The sequence below is a fragment of the Arvicanthis niloticus genome, chromosome 21 (genome assembly GCF_011762505.2).
Source record: "Arvicanthis niloticus isolate mArvNil1 chromosome 21, mArvNil1.pat.X, whole genome shotgun sequence".
Classification (NCBI taxonomy): Eukaryota; Metazoa; Chordata; class Mammalia; order Rodentia; family Muridae; genus Arvicanthis; species Arvicanthis niloticus.
The window spans coordinates 21037363-21058305 of NC_047678.1; the positions used below are offsets into that span (position 1 = coordinate 21037363).

Below are 20943 nucleotides of genomic sequence, written 5' to 3' on the forward strand. Positions count from 1 at the left end.
CCTATGTGAGGCTGTTTAAAATCAACATACAAAGCCATTATTTACTGACTGGAGTATTGTACAGTGGTTAAAGCAGTTGACACACAAATATGAGGACTGGAGCTTACATTCTCAAAATAATGTAACTGTCAGGTGAGCTTGGTGGCCTGCTTGTAATTTCAGTTCCAGAAATCAAATGAAGAGGGAGTATATAGGATGGGGTTTCTAGGGAGGGGAAATGGGGAAAGGGGATGACATCTGTACTGTAAATAAATAAAATATCCAATAAAAAATAATGAATATACAACACTTACATCAACATTGAGCTTCTATTTACAAAGATTTAAAATAATAATAAAACAACAACAACAACAACAACAAAATAAATCAGAGATAGGATATCCCCAACCTTAAGTTGGCAATAGCTGTAACTGCAATGTCTGTGTTGATTGAGAGAGACCTTTTTGAATAAAGTAGAGGTGTAATTTGGGATTTTAAGATGAAAAAAAAAAAAAGTGGCTGCTTGGTAAGGGCAGGTTTATTTCAGAATAAACCTGAGTAAGCTGTCACCTGAGAAGGTGAAGGAACAAACATCTTTTACAGGTTGGGTCTGTTATATTGGTAAGGGCCCTGAGTCACATTTCAGCTAGGTATTATTACTGGTAAAGGAGAATGTGCAGGAATGGTATGAGTAGTGTTGACTTTAGGAAATTAACTTTTGGGAATTGAAACTGTTAGCCACACCGAAGGGGATTCCCACTTTACAGGAATGTAGTTGATAAGAAAGCTGGGGCATTCTGACTGGAATTGAGTTGCTCCTGAGTCTTGGAGGATAGTTATGTTCATGTTATTAGCATGATTCCCAAAATCTCAGGCCTCCATGCTCACATACACTGATGGTCCTCTAAATGTGTAGGTTCCTCCCCCTATACAAACATGAATACATATATACACACACACAGGAAAAAGGAAAAATAGCTATTGTTTAGTATAACCATTTTCTCGATCCTTTTAGTTAGGTGTTTTGAGATAACTTATTGAAGGTTCTCTTTAGAACCCCTTCCACTGTGTGCTTTTTTTGTTGTGGGATGTCATCTTGAGTGTGTACTTGTATGCTTGTATGGGTTGGATTTAAATGTGGAGACTTGAGGTAGTTCCTTGGGTCCTAAAACCTGCTGATTAATTTAAGCTGTATGGCTGGCCAGCAAACCCAGTAATCTTCCTGTGTTTACCTTCCTAGTTATGTGATATGCTTATACCACCATCCTTACCTTTTGGTATTTATTTACTTATATCATATAAATTCTAGTACTCAAACTCTTCCTGTTTACCAGGTAAGCATTTTACAAACTGAAAGATCTCTCCAGTCTGAAATTGTCAGCTTTCCTTAAACCTTCTTAACCAAGTCCTTTAGATTCAAATCGTTTTACTGCTCCTTATTCCTCTTGCATTTTAAGAGAGTTGGGGGCCTTATAGATTAAATTATGGATTAAGTTTTGTCTCAGTGGACTGTTGCAGCTGTTTTATTTATTTCAGTCATTGTAACTTTCTCCATACCATCATTAATGCCATTTTGCTTTTTTATTTGCTTCAGCAGTACTTTTTAACTTACTCAAGAATGTATTCTTTGCATCCAAACTTGATTAAACTGTTTGGTATAAGAGGTCTGCCCTTTTTACCTTTCCCGTTTTTTGACATATCTTTTACTGTACACAATCATTTAGAACTTTTAATTTGGTTAGATGATATATGCCTTTAATCTAAGCACTCAAGTGGTAGATCTCAGAGTTAAGTCTAGTCTGGTTTATATAGTGAGTTCCAGACCAGCCACAGCTGCACAGTGAAACTGCTTTAGAAGGGGGAAAAAAAAATTCACAACCCTGTGCCATCTATAAAGAGGGGTTTTAAAAAAAAAAAACCTTTTGATTTTAAATGTGACTTATGCCTTTTAAGTTTGTGTAAGGTTGTTAACTACCTTAATTTCAGTATTACTGCATCTCAGGAAATAAGTACTTTTAAAGAAATTTTGTCTTTTAGAGAAAACAAAACATGATGTCAGGGTACAGATGGTATGTATCAACTGTATGTCATCTTTGTAGGTTTCTAGTTCTAATGATAGTATCAACAGAAAAGGTCACTATAATCAACATAATAATGATGAACGTTAAAAAGGTTTGAAATAATTGTATTTTTCACATGTGTTTAAGACACACAGTATATGGTTTTGGAAAATGATACCAGTAGCCTTTCTCAAGTCATGGGTGCCACATTCTTGTGTGGTATCTGAAACGTAATAAAATGTCTATAATCTCTAATCAGACACCTCATACTATATAATGATTATAGCTTGGTGATTTGACTGATTCTTGATGATTCATATGAAGTCTTAGGACTCAGATGAATGTACTGTCTGGTTTTTTTTTTTGTTAACTTGACTTAAGCTAAAGTCATCAGAGAAAGGAGCCTCAGTTGAAAAAATGTCTTCTTGGGAACCAGCTGTAAGGAATTTTCTCAATTAGTGATCAGCTGGGAAGGGCTCAGCCCATCATAGGTGGTTTCATCCCTAGGATGTTAGTCTTGGGTTTTATATGAAAGCAGGCTGAACGATGCATGACAAACAAGCCAGTAAGCAGCACTGCTTTATGGCCTCTGCATTAGCTCCTGATTCCAGGTTCCTGTCCTGTGTGAGTTCCTGTTTTTACTCTTTCTTCAGTGATGAACAGTGGTGTGGAAGTGTAAGCTGAATAACTGATTTCCTCCCTAACTTGCCTTTTTGGTCATGTTGTTTTGTCACAGCAGTAGAAACTCTAGTTAAAATAATGTCTCAGGAAAATAAACCCCAGCTATTCCCTGGGAAAACCACAGATTCATATTCATATGTCTGAGCAATTCTTATTTAAATATATGTAATGAAACAAAGTGTCTAACTAGGATTGTATTGCTGTGAACAGACACTGTGACCAAGGCAACTCTTGTTTTATTTTATTTATTTTTTAAAGATTTATTTATTATTTTATGTATGAGTACACCATAGTCTCTTCATGCAACACCAGAAGAGGATGCTAGATCCCATTACAGATGGTTGTGAGCCACCATGTGGTTGCTGGGAATTGAACTCAGGACCTCTGGAAGAGCAGTCAGTGCTCTTAACCACTGAGCCATCTCTCCAGCCCCTTATTTTATTTTTTAATTTTAGTGTGTTTATTTTCAACATTTAACAAAAGTTCTTTCTTTTTTTTTTTACCATTTTTAAAAATCTTTTAATTTTTATAGTCTCTTTGATTTTTTCTCTATATGAATTTACATGGTTTTGCTATGGAGAAGCGATTAGTTACATTTGGTTATATTTCAGCATAGAACAAATAATTTTTATTATTACTATCCTTTAATCTATTTTTATAGTCCAGTCCTTATCCCTGTCCTGGTCCTCTAACTGTTCCTCATCCTATACTTCCACCTCAGTCTCCAAGAGGTTGTCCCCAACCCACCAGACCTCCCCACTCCCCGGGGCCTCAAGTCTCTCAAGGGTTATGTGGGTCTTCTCTCATTGAAGCAAAACCAGGCAGTCCTCTGTTGTTATTTGTTTTTTATTTAAAATATTTTATAATAAAAATTTATATTTATTTAATAATCTATAATTATATCTTTTTTATTGGAGTATATAGTGTTATTTCTCCCTTTCATTTTATTAGTGTTAATGCTATCAAGATGATCTTATTTCACTAGTTCTAAAAGCATGTAGTGGCCTTGCATTCTAATATTTTATTGTGTGTCTTGATTCTAACTAGTTATATATGTCATCCTCAAGTTGGAGTTTGCTATTCATTTCGTGATAGTCTCCAATTGTCATCAGTCCTGCCACAGCCTTCTCTCAGCTGCACTCACAGATGAGAGCTGTCTCATCAGTCTGAGTTTGACTTTCTTTGTTCATTTTCTCTTTCTTGAAACCTCTTCCTCATTTGTAGTCATGCTAGTCTTCATAATACTAAAGATATAAATAATTATAGAATGTTATTAAGTAAATATAAATTTTTATTATAAAATATTTTAAATAAATAGTAGCACACAACTTACAAGGTTCAACTTTATATTTTGACATATAAGACTAACTCATATGTCAACAAAGTACTGACATGCAGCTTCTTCTTCTGCGGATCTTTTCCTCATCACTGTTGTCAGTCTTCCTTTTTTAGAAGCTCTTTCAGGACTTACTTGAAAAACAAATTTCAGTTGAACGTAAATGTATGTTAAAGCTTGTTATATATGTAGTGATATGTAACTACACACACAACATGCAAGTTTGTATGCTTTTGAGATCCAGGTTTTTTGTTTGTTTTCTTTTTTAAACTAGTGAAAGTGCTCTTTTATTTCATTGTATTTTACCTTTCTTAATCCATTTGCAGAACCATTTGAATAAAGAAAGTTAACAAACATGTAGATATTTTAAATTTGCTCACTTGTCTATGTCTATGTTTTTAAAGAAAAAATTCCCATAAAGAAGAATTTAGATTTGTCAAACTTTTTATTAAAGTTGGTTCTGGATGGGCTGGTGCGATGGCTCAATAGGTAAAAGCACTTGCCATGGCCAAGCCTGAGACCATGAGTTCAAAATCTGGGATCCACAAAGTGATAAAAGAGAACTAACTCCTGCAAGTTGCCCTTTGTTCTTCATAAGTACTTTACACAGACACATTAAATAATTAAAAAAAAAGTTTTTTAAAACATTGTTGAGGAATGTCAACTGTCAGCTGTAGGGAAGAACTCACTATTCAGGCCAGGAGGCTGGACACAGGTTAGGTAAGGAGCTATTTATATATATTTTTTCTAAGAATACCTTTTAAATTACAAAATTTTAATGAGAAACCTTGCAAAACCAGCTTAAAGAAGTTACTGTTAAGGACTGTTGTCAGTATCCCACAGTAGCTACTGTTGGCCTTGTCACTCTTCAGCTGCTGCAGCTCTGTTACCGCTGTCCAGGCTGTACCTTTGCCACTGTCAAGAACTTGCAGTTTCTGTGGTGCCTTATGTTCCACTAACAAGCCATGAGAGTATCCTGGATGTCCACTGTCCTGTGCTTTCTGAAGTTCTACTTTTTTTTTTTGCCTTGGTGTCATGTCTCAGCCTTTTGTATTTGTCACTACAGTAAATTCTGTGGTTACTATTGCTTCTGTTGATCTATTACTAGGTAGAGTTAGCAAGACAAACTGAGGTTTTATTGGAGGGCAGAGGGAGGTAGATCCTTATATTGTACCCTAAGAAGAGACAGCAAAATAATGTGTCTCCCATCCAGCTCATCAGATGTGCCACATAGTCTGCATATATAGTCAGAAATTGGAAATTTACAATAACTTTCATGTAATTAAAGGATTGTTTTTATACCACTTAGGGTACTGCTCTTTTCTGTACATGTCACAATGCTCTCTGTTAGGGCACCAGTGAAAGTACTGCCCCTCTGGCTAGAATGAAAAAGGCTGCAGTATCATCTAGAGTTTTTTTCTGTGAATTGTGATGATAGAGAGGCCCGTGTAAACTGAAATGTAATCACATGTCCTAGATCACACAATTAGGACAGTGGTTCTCAACCTGTGGGATTGAGAACACTTTGGAGCCTGAATCTACAGGGTCACCATAAATCATCAGAAAATATTTATATTGCATTATAGAAAATATACTACAATTTATAACAGTAGGAAAATTATAGTTATGAGATCAGGTAGCAATGAAAAATGGGTGGGAGTCATCACTATATTAAAAGATCACAACATTAAGGAAAGTTGAGAACCACTCCTTTAGGAACTGTTGGTGCTGCAGTTATTCAGGTGCTTCCTAAAAGCAAAAAGGAGTATGGCTGGCTATTTGACATTCTTTTGTTCAGTCAGCTAGCTCACCATAGAAGAGTCCAACAGCTTTTATTTAGGGGCATCAATACCCCCATCCCTATATTATACTTATTTATAGGAGAATTAATGTCAGAAGGTATATACTAAAAGCTTACAATTAATCATAAAAGTTTAAACAACACTTTGAACATTGTCCAACTCTAGTCCCCAGGGCGTTGGATTCATTTATGTGTTTCATTAAGTTAAAAGAAATTGAGATATTATTCCAGATTGAAGTAAAGAGGCAACTAAATATACTTGACCTAAGTTTGGATCATTTTCAAATGTGTGTGTGTGTGTGTTGTTCCGTCTCTGTGATCTGCACAGGCTGCAGAGAGGTGAGCTGCAGGAAGCATGCAGGCAGTTTGGCACAACTCAGTAGCCAGTGTTGAGTGGAACCTCAGGAATTGAAATGGTTTTGGCTTGCTTTAAGCTCATTTAAACACAGCACAGATTGGTGAAAACTATTCTTGTGATGATCAACTCAATCTCAAACATAAAACAAAGCATTCCTAAATCTCTTTGAGGAAACAAAGTAAGCTAAATAAATATCAGATGTGACTACATTGAGACCCTTTGTAAACTACATGTGATACTTTCAGTAAAATTCCTCAATCTATAAATTGAGAAAAACAAATTTAAGAGATGGGTCTGGAGGAACTTTGGTCCCAGATGCATAAAGGTCACCAGGCTAGAAAAGCAATTGTGCTCCAGCACTCAGGACAGAAAACTACTTTTGCATTCCTTCCCTTGAAGGAACAACCCTGTATCCTTAATATTCCAGGTTCGCCTAATGTATATCTGTGAACACAAAGACCCATATGCCCTTGCCAAATGTTACGATAATTGTAGAAACTTTCTAGGAATCTGTGAATTACATAGAAGAATTTATTGTTAATTACCTAGCTTTGATAGTTGTACATAGTATATAGAGGAATTCCTTTATTTAGGGGCTCTAGCATTTGTATTTTACTATCAAATGATTCTCAGAAGTGGAGGATAGAGGGCAAGCAAGTAAGCAAATGAGTGGCAGACTATGGAAACCTAGAAAATTTTAATACAGTGTGTTCTTATAATATTTCAGCTTTTCTATAAACTTTAGATTTCTTTCAATATTAAAAATTCTTCATGAAATTTGGGAATAAATTGTTCAAAAGTCCCTGTAGTTAGTACACTTTTGTCTATAAACAAATATGAAATATTTGACACCTTTTAAAGCATTAAAGCAGTGAACTATTCTTGTCACCAGATGTAGTTCATGTGGAATATTAAGCATTTTCCTATCCAAAGTCAAGCAGCCTGATCTGCATTGAAATTGAAAGTTCATGAGTAGTATTATTATTTTTAGCATTACATTATTCTTGCAGTGCCTTAGAACACTATAAAAGATATCTGATAGCCTCCTTGTACAGAATATGCATTTTGTATTAAACCTACTTATATCATCTTTATAATGCTATTGTGAGAATGTAGGCTTTGTTTTCATATAATACATTAGAAAAGTAGAGCCTAGAATTATCATTTTCTAGGATTGCTAGGAACCATAAGATTGATTCTGGAGAAGGCTACGTGCTGTGTTAGTAGCTGTTCTCACCAGATAGAAAACCAGTGATAGACCAGGGAAACAATTCTGCTCTTTGATGAACCATTGACTGTATATTGGGCTTACTTAAGGAACCTGGACTATGAGTTTGCATCCGCAAGCAGTCTCTTACTAGTATGGATAACTAGTCCCCATAGCTGTGTGGATGGAGTATCCCCTTCAGAGAACTTTGTATTTTCTATGTGTTTAGCACCTTACTGAGACCATGTAGAATAACATATAATTCAGGGGCAAGGGTAGCATTAGGAAGGAGAAGTTCTTCAGATAAGGGTCTAATGTCCCTCCCAACAACTCCTTCTATATAACAGCTTTTGACCATGTTGAGGTTCTCTTGTAGTAGTAAGAGCTGCTCTGAAAACTCATATTCTCAGAAGATAGTGTTGAGTGACAGTGTTTTTAATCTTTTCTCTGTACTGTTTCTGAATACTTCTTCTGACTAAACAAACTAACAAACCATGAGTTATAAATTTACTACAGTGCATTGCTTGGAACATACAAATTTATTAATAGATGAGCTTTTTCTTAAAGGCTATTGCATTTTGACAGATATATTTGTTGATGTATTATTTATTTATTTACTCACTGGTTATTTATTTGATCGTTATTAATTTGGTCTCTATACTTTTATTTCTTTTTTAATTGGAAAAGATTATTTTCATACAATATATTTTAGTTGTTGGGAGCCGACTTTTAGCAGAAATCGGCTATCAGCTTTGCAGTCATCTTGAGCCATATACCCTGACATGAGACTTGGATTACAATAGCCTACACCAGCTAAGCACACTCTGGTAACATCTTGCTTTAGATACCCAGGACTTCCCTTGGGTGTGTGAGATTAAATGTGTGTGAGATTAAAGGTGTGTGACTTAAAGGTGTGACTTAGAGATCAGATTTAGAGACAAGACCTAAGGGCATGACTTAAAGGCGTGACCTAAAGGCATGGCTTAGAAGTGAGACATAAAAAGCGAGAGGCAGACAGGAGAATTGAGAACAATTTGAAGTAACAGAGATTCAGACACAAGGAGTAGGAGTAGACATTAGACACTCGGAAGAGTACAACATTGAGTACAACTAGGAACTAGGAGGAGTACAACTAGGAACTAGGAACTCAAGACTTGTGACTTGGACTAGGAAGAGAGACTGAAGAATAAACGGGATTGAAACACAGTCTGTCTGGTCTCCATTCTTTAGAGTCCGTCCTCTCTCTCTTGCTGAACCCCGACCCGAGGACCGGAGCGGCAGCTTGGGCTGGGATACAGTGGCCGCCAAGTGCGTAGTGGAGAGGGCCTCAACATTTTAGGCTGCCCAAAGTGGGGCAGCTTAGGCCCCAACATTTTTGGCGCCCAACCTGGGGCAGCTTGTTTCTCAACATTTAGTTACAGTTTTCCTCCCTCCAACTTCTCCCAGCTCCTCCTTCCTTCCCTATCTCCCACCTTTCTTTCTCTCTCTCATTAAGATATAACTGACATCTAAAACAAATAAGATAAAAATCAACCAGAATAGGACACATACATACATGAACACATAGAAACATTAAAAGAAAAAATGCTATAAAAACGTCACAAGTAACACATACAGATGCTGAGACACATAGATGAACACACACAGAAAACCTATAAAAACTAAATTAGAAGTTATAATATAATGCAAAAGATCTGAAAAACATTTTTAAAAAAAGAAGTGCCCAGAGAAAACATTGTCAGGCAAAAACCTCCAAAATGCCATTGAGTTTTGTTTTGTGTAGTACATCTACTACTGGTCATATACTCTACTCTTGAGTGGTTTTTATATCTAGTGAGACTCCACTAGGAAAAAGTAATTTTCCTGTTTCAAGTGGTTATCAATTAAAGATTGCTTCTGGATTATGGATGGGGTCTTGCATATATAAGGCCTTCAGCTGAGGCTATAGCATCACAATGGGGGGAGAGGCATTACTATTTATACACTATTAACATTATATAAGTAAGATTTGAATTAAAGTATTCAGGTAAATATACAAATAGACTATATTTATATGCTCACTCATGTAAAGGACTTGACTATCCTTAAGTAATAAAAGCACCCTTGTTGATATTGAGGGTCACTTATGGATCATTTCCACAGTGCTAGAGAAATTTCATTGTAACCCTTTTATCTAAATGCAAATTTGATTCAAGGTTATCTCAATTCATTTGTCAACTTTTATGTAAATGCATTTACTTTTCTCTCAAGTATTTTTTGTGCTTACTCTTGTACAGAATGCTTAATTATGTGGCTAGTAATTTGCCTATTTATTTATTTATTTATTTATTTATTTATTTATTTATTTATTTATTGTTTTTGAAACAGGGTTTCTCTGTGTAGCCCTGGCTGTCCTGGCACTAGATCTGTAGACCAGGCCTGCCTTGAACTCAGAAATCTGCCTGCCTCTGGCTCCAGAGTTCTGGAGTTAAAGGCATGTACCACCACTGCCCAGCAGTAGTTATTTAAAGTTTGATGTTACATATATATTTATATTTATTTTGTCATTTCTTTGTTTTCTAGTGTGACTATTAGCTATAAACTCATTAATATCTATGAATATATCTCTTGTTTACTAGTTTGCATTTCATTTGAGTATATGTGTACACACACATACATACATACACACAATACTGAAATTTATGGTTTATGGGGTGTATGTGTAAATTGGGATGTAGTAAATGTTTTCCTTCAATAATTACAACAATTGAAAGACCCATCATCAATATAGAGTGAGTTCATTTTCCCACCGTTTTTTATTTCACCGTTTCCAGTGATTATGTAGTGGTACTTTATTTTGCTTTTATTTGTATTTTTTTGATGACAAATTATACTGAATAGTTTTAATAAGTTTTAAATTTAATTTTAATTTGTCAGCTTTTTCTTTTTTTCTAAAATCTATATGTGTTTATTCAAAAAAAATTCAGCAGTATGTTTCCGACAATCTGCATCCAGAGAAATGTAGAGTATCTCAACTGCTACAAAAAATCACAAAGCTGGACTTTTACTACTAATTATTAAATCTTACCATTAAAGTGTATAAATCAAAGCTCATTGGTTTTTGTACAATGACAGAGAACTGTGGAGAGTCACTCCTATGTGTTCAGCTGGTTTTTGATCCAAACATCATTTTGATTCAACAGGAGAAAGAAAAGTATTTTATATGTGTAGCAGTTGTTTTCCTATATTAAAGAGTAAAAAAAAAATCTAAGTTTTATAAAGTCTAATTTGTTATTTTTCTTCATAATTACCTAATAGATTATTACCCATTTTAAAGTTACTTTAGATTTCCCCTTTGTTTAGTGCTATTACAGTTATGGATACTTTCAGTTTTCAGGACTCTCCACTCCCCTATATTATTTTATGGCAACAAAGTGAGGTCTACACACTTAAGTGCATATTTTCTAGGAACAAGGGCATTACAGTAAGTATTACGTAGTTATCAAAACCAGGAAATTTAAAATTGAGACTATTATCTATTTAACTAGGTATTCTCAAAATTTGCTAATTGTTGTTTTATTTTCAGTTTTGGGTCCAACCAAGTAGTAAGCATTCTACTTGTTTTCTGTCTGTCTGTCTGTCTGTCTGTCTTTCTTTCTTTCTTTTTTTTTTTTCTTTCTTTCTTTCTTTTTTTCTTTTTTTCTTTCTTTCTGCAACATGTCTTTATTCAGCCTGTGTTGAATTGTTGTTTGGGAATGTTTAAAAAAAGATAAGCAAGGACATTAGTTAAATTATCCTTGATTTTTAATTTAATCTATTCAGTTTATGAATATTTGGTTATGTTGTCTTATAATTAACATGTATTTCTTAAACTTTGGTATGTGAGTCTTTTTTTTTTTTTTTAAGATACAGTGAAGCATTTATTCACTACAGATAGGTTGTCAAAGATAAAATTCCACTCATCTAACTTGGAATACCAGCATATTTATTTAGAGTTATTTGAGGATCTCAGGTATATGCACCTTATGAGCAACTAAACTACTAAAAAAGGTCTCCCACTCTCCCAGCAACTGTTAACTGCCTATATATAATATACTCAGAGAGAAGGAATGCAGTATATGAGGGTGTGGAAGCGTATGAATCTCCTTACTTAGCAGTCTTTAATAAACTGCTACTATATCCTTAGATAGGGTCATAGTCTTTTTGGCCACCCTCCTACCCTCACCTGGCATAAAAAGAAAGAAAAGGTAAAAGAACAGTTCATCCACATGTTACTGGCTAAAATTTATGCACTGGCATGGAATAACTTTAAAGAAAAAAAATCAAGATTTTAAAAAGATATTTCTATATATGATTAAGAAGATATATTAGTAGTAGAAATAGAATGTTCTAGATGTCTGCATGAGTAACAAAATTAACAGAAATCATGTTTTGACATAAGTATTTCTGGAAAGATAACAAGAAATTATTTACTGTTTCTTAAGAATGGAAGCTGTAGTCTGTGTATGTTGTTTGGTTGGTGGTTCAAACTCTTAGAGCCTCCAAGGTCCAGGTTAGTTAACTGTTAGTCCTCCTATGGAATTCCTATCTCTTTCAGGGCCCTAAAATTGTTACCTGTGAGATATGTTTTACTAGCTAGGCTGCCTTGTCTGGCTTCAGTGGGAGAGGAAGTGCCTAAACTCAGAGACTTGAAGTGCCCATGGTGGGAGTGGGGTGCCCACCTGCACAGAGGAGAATGAGATGGAAGAAAGATTGTGGGAGGGGGTGACCGGCAGGGGAACAGTGAGTGGGATGTAAAATGAATAAGTAAAAACAAATATTAAATTAATAAAAAAGAATGGAAGCTGGTGACTGTGATAGTGCTAGGATAACTCTATAACTGTGTCAAGTTGTCAAAACTCAAATCTGGTAGAGTCCCCTCCCTAGCCCCCTCTCCGTCTATGCTATGTAATGTTCCTCTAGTGCTCTCTGTTTATAAAGGCCAGTACTGCAGCAGATAGCAATAGAATGTGTTTACAGGGGTCAGCCCCAGCATCATAAAGGAAGACAAGTATAGATTTGGAGACAAGAGGCAGAATATTGGCAATTGGAACAGCATTCTAATGAAAATAAATTACTCAAAAAAGTATAATTATTGAAAAGAAAAACGTCAAACCAAGACCTGATTAATACCAACGGCAATGAATATTGTATAGAAAGGGATAATATATCTGAGAGGAAAGCTATAAAATTGTGTGACTTTTTAAAGTTTTAGGGAACTCTTTAACTATATAGTGGGTTTGTGGTTAGTCTAGATTACATAAGATTGTATATGGGAAAAACAGAGAATTAACTGGGGCAGTAGGTGGTAGTAATTAGATAATGTCTCTTTTAATTTTCATTTAGCAAAATTAATGTTGCCTAATTTGATGAAGTAATAACCATGTTAGTTGATGTATAAATGAATAAACATTTCTGGGTAAAGTAACTATAGAAACATTTTCTCTGGCTTTAAGATACAGTAGTAATCAATATTGAAAACCTACCTAGTGGGCTGGGGATGCATCTCAATTTGGAGAATGTCTGCTTAGCATGCATAAGGCCTTGGGTTCTGTCAGTGCACTGCAGAAACAACATAATGGTGAATGCCTGAAATACCAGCACTTGGGAGATGGAAGGATTGGGTGTTTAGAGGTTTTTGTTGTTATTTTGTTTGCTTTGTTTTTGTTTGTTTGTTTGTTTGTTTGTTTTAAGTCACATAGCGAGTTTGAGGTTAGCTTGGGCTCAATGAGGTTATCTGTGGGAAAACCAAAAGAGGGAAATAAGTATGGTAGGCGGATAATGATAATTAGTTAATTTAGGCTGTCTCAGAACAGAATTCTTTTGACTTTATTGTATCCCCAGTATCTTAAACAGCTCCAAGAATGCCCACTTAAGAGTATTTTTGAAAGAGTAAGAATTTTATTTTGAGTAATTCATCAACAAAATTAGAAATACAGAATTTCTGAGGACTGTTTTAGTGAACTAGGCTCTCAAAGTGCAGGAGAGTATATCAAGGAAGATAAAATTTGGTAATGTTAGTTAAATCATTAAGCATTATTATATAGAATATCTATCAGATTTTAAACTTTATTTTGATCTCTTCAATTTTGAATTTTGTAATTTTTTTGGTCATTGAGAATTTTAAATTGTTTTTGGTTAGGGATTGATCTTTGACCTATAGTTTTCAAAGCACCATCATTGGATCAAACAATTTAAGATTATGTTTATGTAAAACAAGAAAGTTTGCATTTAGTACATTTTTTTAAATCTTTTCATTCAGTCAACAAATAAGAAACCTCGAAAATCTCCAGGAGAAAAGAGCAGAATTGAAGCTGGAATTAGAGGAGCAGGTCGCGGAAGAGCCAATGGGCACCCTCAACAGAATGGCGACGGGGATCCTGTCACCTTATTTGAGGTGGTGAAGCTGGGGAAGAGTGCAATGCAGGTAAGTTTTAAGTGTTTTTATTTCTTGTATAAAGCAAGGCAGTCAGTAATCTATATAGAATCTGCTAGTGTGTGTGTTTTGGTACCTCATGTGCATTGTGTGTATCAGTGTCTGTTTGCTTTTGATGATAGCTTTTCTACCCAGGGTCTTGAATACTCTGAGCGTTCACTCTACCACTTAGTCATTCCTCCAACCTATGGCTGGGCCAAAATGTTATTCTTTGTGGGGTGTGTTTCAGTTTAGCTTATAAAAACCATTTTGTGTATTAGCAAAGTATTCTTTCAGTTATACTAAAGAAAATGAATAGTAGGGGATGGCCAATAATAGAATTTGTACTGTCTTGATATAGTTCTGACCTTGATTTGATATGTGTAATGTGGATTTTAGAGTATTTGAGATAAGTTTGTGTGTGTATAGGGAGGTGTTTGGAGATTCAGATCCTTATGCTTATATAATAAGCACTTTTTATATTGGAGTTATTTTCTTAGCTTAGGGTGATCTTTTTCCTGTTGTTCACATTTTATTTTTATATTTTAGTAATCTACTAATTGTCTCTTATATTTCATTTCTTCAACAATAAAATCAAATGATCCTTGATTTTATTGATGACATCACTAAAAATATAAACCAGTTATTTCACCACTCCTTTAACATGTTGTTACATTATTTTTTACTATTAAATTATATGAATTATTTATGTTAGTCTTTTACATCCATTTAAAAATGCCACAGGTGAAATTTTTTGCTTCAGGGACTATTTTCTTAGTATAATACATAAATACCATATTTCTCTTCCAATAAATTCAACTTTCACCCTTCACAAGAAGTGGAGGAAGTAATAAAACCCATATATAACTTGAAGGTTTGTCTAGTTGAATGTGCTGAGTATGGAATACAAATTTGAAATTCAGCACTCTGGTGTCTAGGCAGGAGGCCCCATGAGCTTGAAGATAGCCTTTGCTACATAGTGAGTGCACTTCTTCCAGAAGAATATATAAATAACCCAGTAATTTAAAAAATGAGTGTAACTGGGTAGTGTTGGCCTGCTCCTTTAATCTTAGCAATTCAGGAGGTAGTAAAATGTCTTGTGAATTGTTGGCCAGCCTGGTATATAGAGCTAATTCTAGGACAGCTAAGGCTTCCTAAAGAAGTACTGTCTTGAAAAACAAACAAGCAAACAAACAAACTTAGAAAGGCATGCTCAGTTTCTGTTTCTTTGTATTGGTGTTTTATATTTCAAAATTAGTTATTACTTTAATTTGTATTTTTTGATAACCAGTTATTAACAGTAAGCTAAATCTTTGTTTATTTTCTCATTTGGTAATTTTTAAAATTGCATTTCAATTTAAGTCTGAAAAGCATATCAATAAATTATGGAATATAGTTAACTTTCAGGATCAACATAGTTTGTCATTAGTTTGTCTTTATTTTTTAATTTGTATTTTATTTTAAAGCCCTCAGAGAAATTTAATTTATATTGTCTTTTTTTGTATATTGATGTGTACATTGGTCTTTGAATTTGTTTGACCACCAACAATGTGGATTATAATGGTAAAATTCTAAGTTGCACAACAACTATTGAATTTCCAGTTCTGAAGCAGTACATGATCATCTGTACATTATATTAGTATATTTTAAAACCAAATGTCTTGACCATTAAGTTTGACCATATAATCATCAGACTTTGAGAGAAAAGTATTAACAGGCTACTGAAAAACCGAATTTTTTAGGTATAGTTTTCTAAATTTTGATCAGAAAGACAAACAGAAGAATTAGGAAAGAATTATGTAAAAGTATGAATGTTACATAAATTTAGTATTCTCAGAATTCTGCATTTTTATATAAAAGTTTATATATTATAAATATTTACACATTATAACTGGATGTTAACATTAATATTAATAAACCTTCTTTTTAAACCAAACGAGCTAGTTCTGGTGGTGTGTATACTTTTTTTAAGGTTTATTTTCTTAATTATGTGTATATGAACATGTGGTGGTAGTGGAGAGTGCACATGTGAGTTCAGATGTCTGAGAATCCGGGGGGGAGGGGGGGGGGCATAAAATCCCTTGGAGCAGAAATTGTATTCCAACTGACATGGTTTCTGGGAACAAGCAGTAAGCACACTGCACTGCTGAGCCGTCTTTCTAGTCTTGTTGTTGTGTCTTAATGTGGGTTCTAGAGATTGATCCCAGGCTCCTTACACGTATAGCAGCCCTTTATCAAATGACCTGTCTCCCCAGTCACAAAATAATGTCATATGAGCACAATTCTCTATGTTTTAAACAAATTCCTAACCAAGGTAATATTTTATATATTGCTCTCACATCATTTTTCTACCACATTTTCAGAATATGGATTTTTAGGACACTGTACCCATCAGAATTTGATTTTAATGTAATATTTCAAGTATATTTTATTGATTTATTTTCAATTTTTATTCAATATTTTTAAAACTTTTAAAATAATTTAGCATTCATTTTTTAACTTGGTGTATTGAGATTAATATATAAACTTTTGTCATTTTGTTTTTAATCCTATAACCTATTGGTGGCATTATTATTCTGTATTTGCCTTCTGAGTTTTCAAATTTATTTGCTTTTTGGTCATTCACTCTGACCATGATTTATTCAGTATGTTTTAATTTTGTTTGCATATAGTATTATCTCCTAAAAGTAGTAAATTTGATTATTTTTATTATATATCTAAAATGTAAATGTGGGATTGTTTTGTAACAAATTTTCTTGTGTTGTTCCTTATCTAAGAGCATGTATGCTTAAATAATTGATAAAGACCTTTTATTAACAATGATTTTGTAATTTTATTTTTTTATTGCCTATACACTTCAAACATAATGTCATGATAAACTGTCCTATAGAGAGTATAGTGGCTATGTATGGTCTTGTACTTCTGTAACCAAAGACTGAGGCTGGAGGAACATGACATTAGAGCAGTGTTCTATCTCAAAACGTACGGGGTGTGCTGAGGGAATAGATGATGTCAATGCGTTTAGAAACAAACACAATGATAATGCTTATGTATTTTGTATAGCAGAATACTACAAATGAACAGAATTGGGGTTATAATAGAGAAGAACTTAATGGTATTCAAGAAATTGACATTTGTGGGTTAAAAGAACTTAAATTACTTCCTAAGAAATGAGAATATACAGGTTTGATTTAAGAGTAAGGTTCTTACTGTCCTTGCCTAAAGTTGAAGCTGAAGCTCTACTAAACAAGTGTAGGCTATAATGATACTGTAGTATACTACTGATCTGATATGTCCTTCAGGATCTCATGTTCCAGAGCTGCTGCTTGTAGCTCGTGGTAGTTTTGGAGGTTATGCAACCCTTAGCATGTAAGCCCTGGTTTGCCAAAGTTAGTACCTATTCGGTGGGACTTTAAAAGTTTCCATCTCTGGTTTCAGCTTGCTCTTGTCCTTTTTGATTAGCTACCATGTGAACATGTCTCTGCTGCTGGCTCCTTCTGTCATGACCTCTTCTGTGTCTTCCTCATTAGTACAGCTGCAATTGTATGAGCCTGAAAGCTAAGACAAAATTTTTGTCTCTTACGATATTTCCTTTAGGAACCTTGTCACCACAGTGAGAAAAATAATTCAGATGTCATGAGTCTCACGCTGTCCTTCAATGCTCCTGTAATACTTATTATTCATAGTTATTGTAAAAAATTATCTAAATGCTCAGAAAGACCAAAAATAAATAATTAAACAAATGAACAGTCATCCAATAATTACAATTAAAATAGGTAATAAATAAAACAAAAACAGATTAAGAAAGAGAGCCAGTCTTAAGAGCTAAAAATAATTTGTTGAAATACATTGTTCAAAAAATTAGTGGGAACATTGGCGAGTATTAAAATATTCAATAATAGCTTCCCTTTAGACATTTCACTTAGAATGTAGCCCAGAGAAGGAAAGAAGATAATAATAAGATATTACAAATTCAGGGCAGGAATGCAAGGATGAATTAGACACTCAATGTACCAAATAGTCATGTTAAAGGAAAGTTATATACTATCTGAATTGGTATAGAATATTTATTAAAAATTACTTTAGATTCATCATAAAAACTTTATGAATGGGGAAATCAAGGAACTTCTGTTCCCAGTAAATGTTATTTCCCTTAAAACCACACAATTCTCAGTGTGTCTTTTTCATAGTGAAATGCAGACAGAGTCCCTGGCCCAAATATTATTTATCATTACTGCTTATTACTTCTTGTATGGAATCTATAGCCAATGTGTTAAACCACCAATAATGAAAAGCCAAACTAAATATGAAAGTAATAGAAAAGCTGCAGTAGTTGAAAAGAAAGGTACAAATGTAGCCATGTTCATAGAGAATGCACATGTCTATATTAAACTCTCAAGGGAAATTTTTCTATAGTGATAGAACTGAGAATATCAGAGTTCTTGTGTAGAAAATTAACATTAAAAAGTTTTGGTCAGTGGGGTGGCTCAACTTGTACAAGCTGCTAGCTACAAAGCCTGTTGAACTGGATTCGGTCTCCAGAATCCACATGATAAGGGGACAGACACAGTTGAATCCTGCAGTTTGTCATCTGACCTCACATGAGTCTACTTTCCCCCAAAATTAAATAGGAAACCCGTGATCCTTTGTATAGCAGTAGTAATAGGTAGCACAAGTTGCTTGATCATATTTACACTTTTGTCAATTTCTTTCTTAGAGTAATTTTGATGATTCGTAGGTATAAAGAGATTAGAGTCAGACACCAGCAACTTTTTGATAGATCTTATGGGAAAGTAATGAAAGTTTTATAGATTTTTTAATTCATATTGTATTCCTTGTGCCTAATGGAAAGCCTAAAAAAGTAAAATTAGCTCTCAACAATTTATTGTTTAATGGGCTGAACTAAAAGTCCATCGGTTGACCTTTAGTAGAACAAAACGAAAAATACTAAAGTTTTTTTAGAAAGCCATTTTCTAAAAATCCATCAATATCACAACAGTCAAAACATTCTATGGTCATAACCTAGTCTCTGTTAGCTACAAATTACAGTAGGGTATGTGAGGAAGGAAAGAATGTCATCATTTCACTAAGCAGCGAGGTACTTGGAGAGGTAAGACATCTTGTTTACCCTAGCTGTTTGACTTAGTTGTTCACTGAAGAAGAGAAATTTTCCTTAGTGTAGTGCTGGAGAATTTGTGTGTGAAACTTTTACTTGGATATTTTAACTTCCTGGTTGTTTTTTAGATGTGGTCTCTCTCTATCATCCTGGCTGGCCTGGAATTCACAGTGTAAAAACTCACAGAGATCTGTCTGTCTCTGCCTCCCAACTGCTGGGAATAGCAGTGTGTACATTTTGACTTTTAAAATTTATGTCAATAAACCTATGTATAATTTTAGAACATGGAAGCTGTGAGTTTGTTTTTGTTTTTTTTTTTAAATTTGGTTATTATGTGTTATTGAGCACTGTAGACAATTTTCCGTAAACCCCTATTATTACTTTTTGTACCTTCAGAGTTCAACAGTTGGACTTTATAGCTCAGTCATTCAAAAAAAAAAAAATTGGTTGAGAACTAATGGGAATTCTTTTAGGCAAAGGGATACAGTATGAACTAAAGTTACCTACATGATATTCATGAGCTTTTCAGTTTTGTAATGAAAAAATTATTCATACTGAATAATGTACTGCTAAAACAAAATTTAAAGTCTTAAGACAAGTAGCTAAATATATTAGCCAATTTCTCATTTTGTGCAACCATCTCATATGAGAGTTAGTGGTAGGTTTTGTATTTTTTTTCATTTTTATAAGATAATTCATGTATCATAAGTTTCTTCTGATTTCTGGCTTTTCCCAATCCTAGAGGCACCATGTTGTTTGCAAGAAGTTAGTAAAAGAAAAAAAAAAAATAGTACCTATTTAGATGTATTTTGTCCCTTTTGTTTCCACTCCATTGATAAGAACTTACTTTAAAGGGAACCTTGAAATGTAGTCTTTGGCTACATATTTGATTTCTTGCTTCAGTGTATGGTTTAAAAGAGAATGTACATTTGCCATACTATAGTTATTTGTAAAGTAACCACAGAGACGGTATAGACCAATGGTTTTGTCTCTAACTTCTCCAAAAATATTACAAAAGCTTCTTATTAGTTGTAAGTTAAAAATAGGTTATGTGTAGTTATTTAGTATTGGAGTTATGAAGGGTTATTACTTCAAATTAACCATCTTCTTAGAACCAGGGGTATGGCTTGGTGGTAGAAAACTTCCTTAGCTATATAAGGCTCTTTGTTCAATATGTAAGTAGGAACTTTTCTCATCACATTATTAAGTTATATCTACAAAGGTACTTGTCTTTTTTCTTATTTCAAATTTTACTGAACACATTGCTATTATAAAACATTTATAATATAAAATATTATAAAACATGTAGTCTTGTTGATTTCAAGTCTTAAAATAACTGGTGAGTTTTAATAATATTCTCAATTTTTTTCCTTAAGTCATTTTGTATTACATTGTGTACAAATGGTCTTGGGTAGAATAAGGAAAGAAGTAATTGTTATTGCTTAAAACTAATAGTCATATATTTGTATGCACCTATGAATGATTGTGTGTGTGTATTTATTTTCTATTAAGTGTGTTTTACAAAATTAACATTTTTTATATACATGTAAACATTCATATTGTTTGTAGATATTTAAATATATGTAATGGTGAGTTCTAGTTTTACTTTAAAGGAAGAATGTAAGTATTTTTGCTTCTGTCTAAAGTGTTCCTTTATATATTAAGGAAGGATTTTAGTAGTAGTAAATGTTACAATAAATGAGATGTAGTAGCATATGTTATCCCAGCAGCAGAAATATGATAGAGACATGAACATTTTGCATTTAAAGAAACACTGGACTACAGAAATAATAAGTGAAATTCTGCCACAAAAATCAAAATAAATGAATACATGAACAAATATCACACAAATAAATCTATGTCTATGTATAATAAGATTACTTTCTAAAAGAGACTAACTTAGATTGAATATGTTCTCACTTCATACTTTAGCTTTGAACATTATAAAGTAAAACTAGTAAAGTTTTATTTT

At 33.7% G+C, this 20943-nt stretch overlaps 1 protein-coding gene across 4 annotated transcripts in view; it reads left to right on the forward strand.

Moving 5' to 3' along the window:
- Positions 1–20943, forward strand: part of Stag1 (STAG1 cohesin complex component) — a 328230-nt gene that overhangs the window by 94209 nt on the left and 213078 nt on the right. For 3 of the 4 annotated variants that reach the window (XM_034483824.2, XM_076917691.1, XM_076917690.1), the window contains one exon: positions 13703–13867. In XM_034483824.2, coding sequence (XP_034339715.1) covers positions 13703–13867 — 165 coding nt within the window. Of the gene's footprint in view, positions 1–13702; positions 13868–20943 lie in introns of those variants that run through there. The other variant, XM_076917692.1, reaches the window with a different exon arrangement.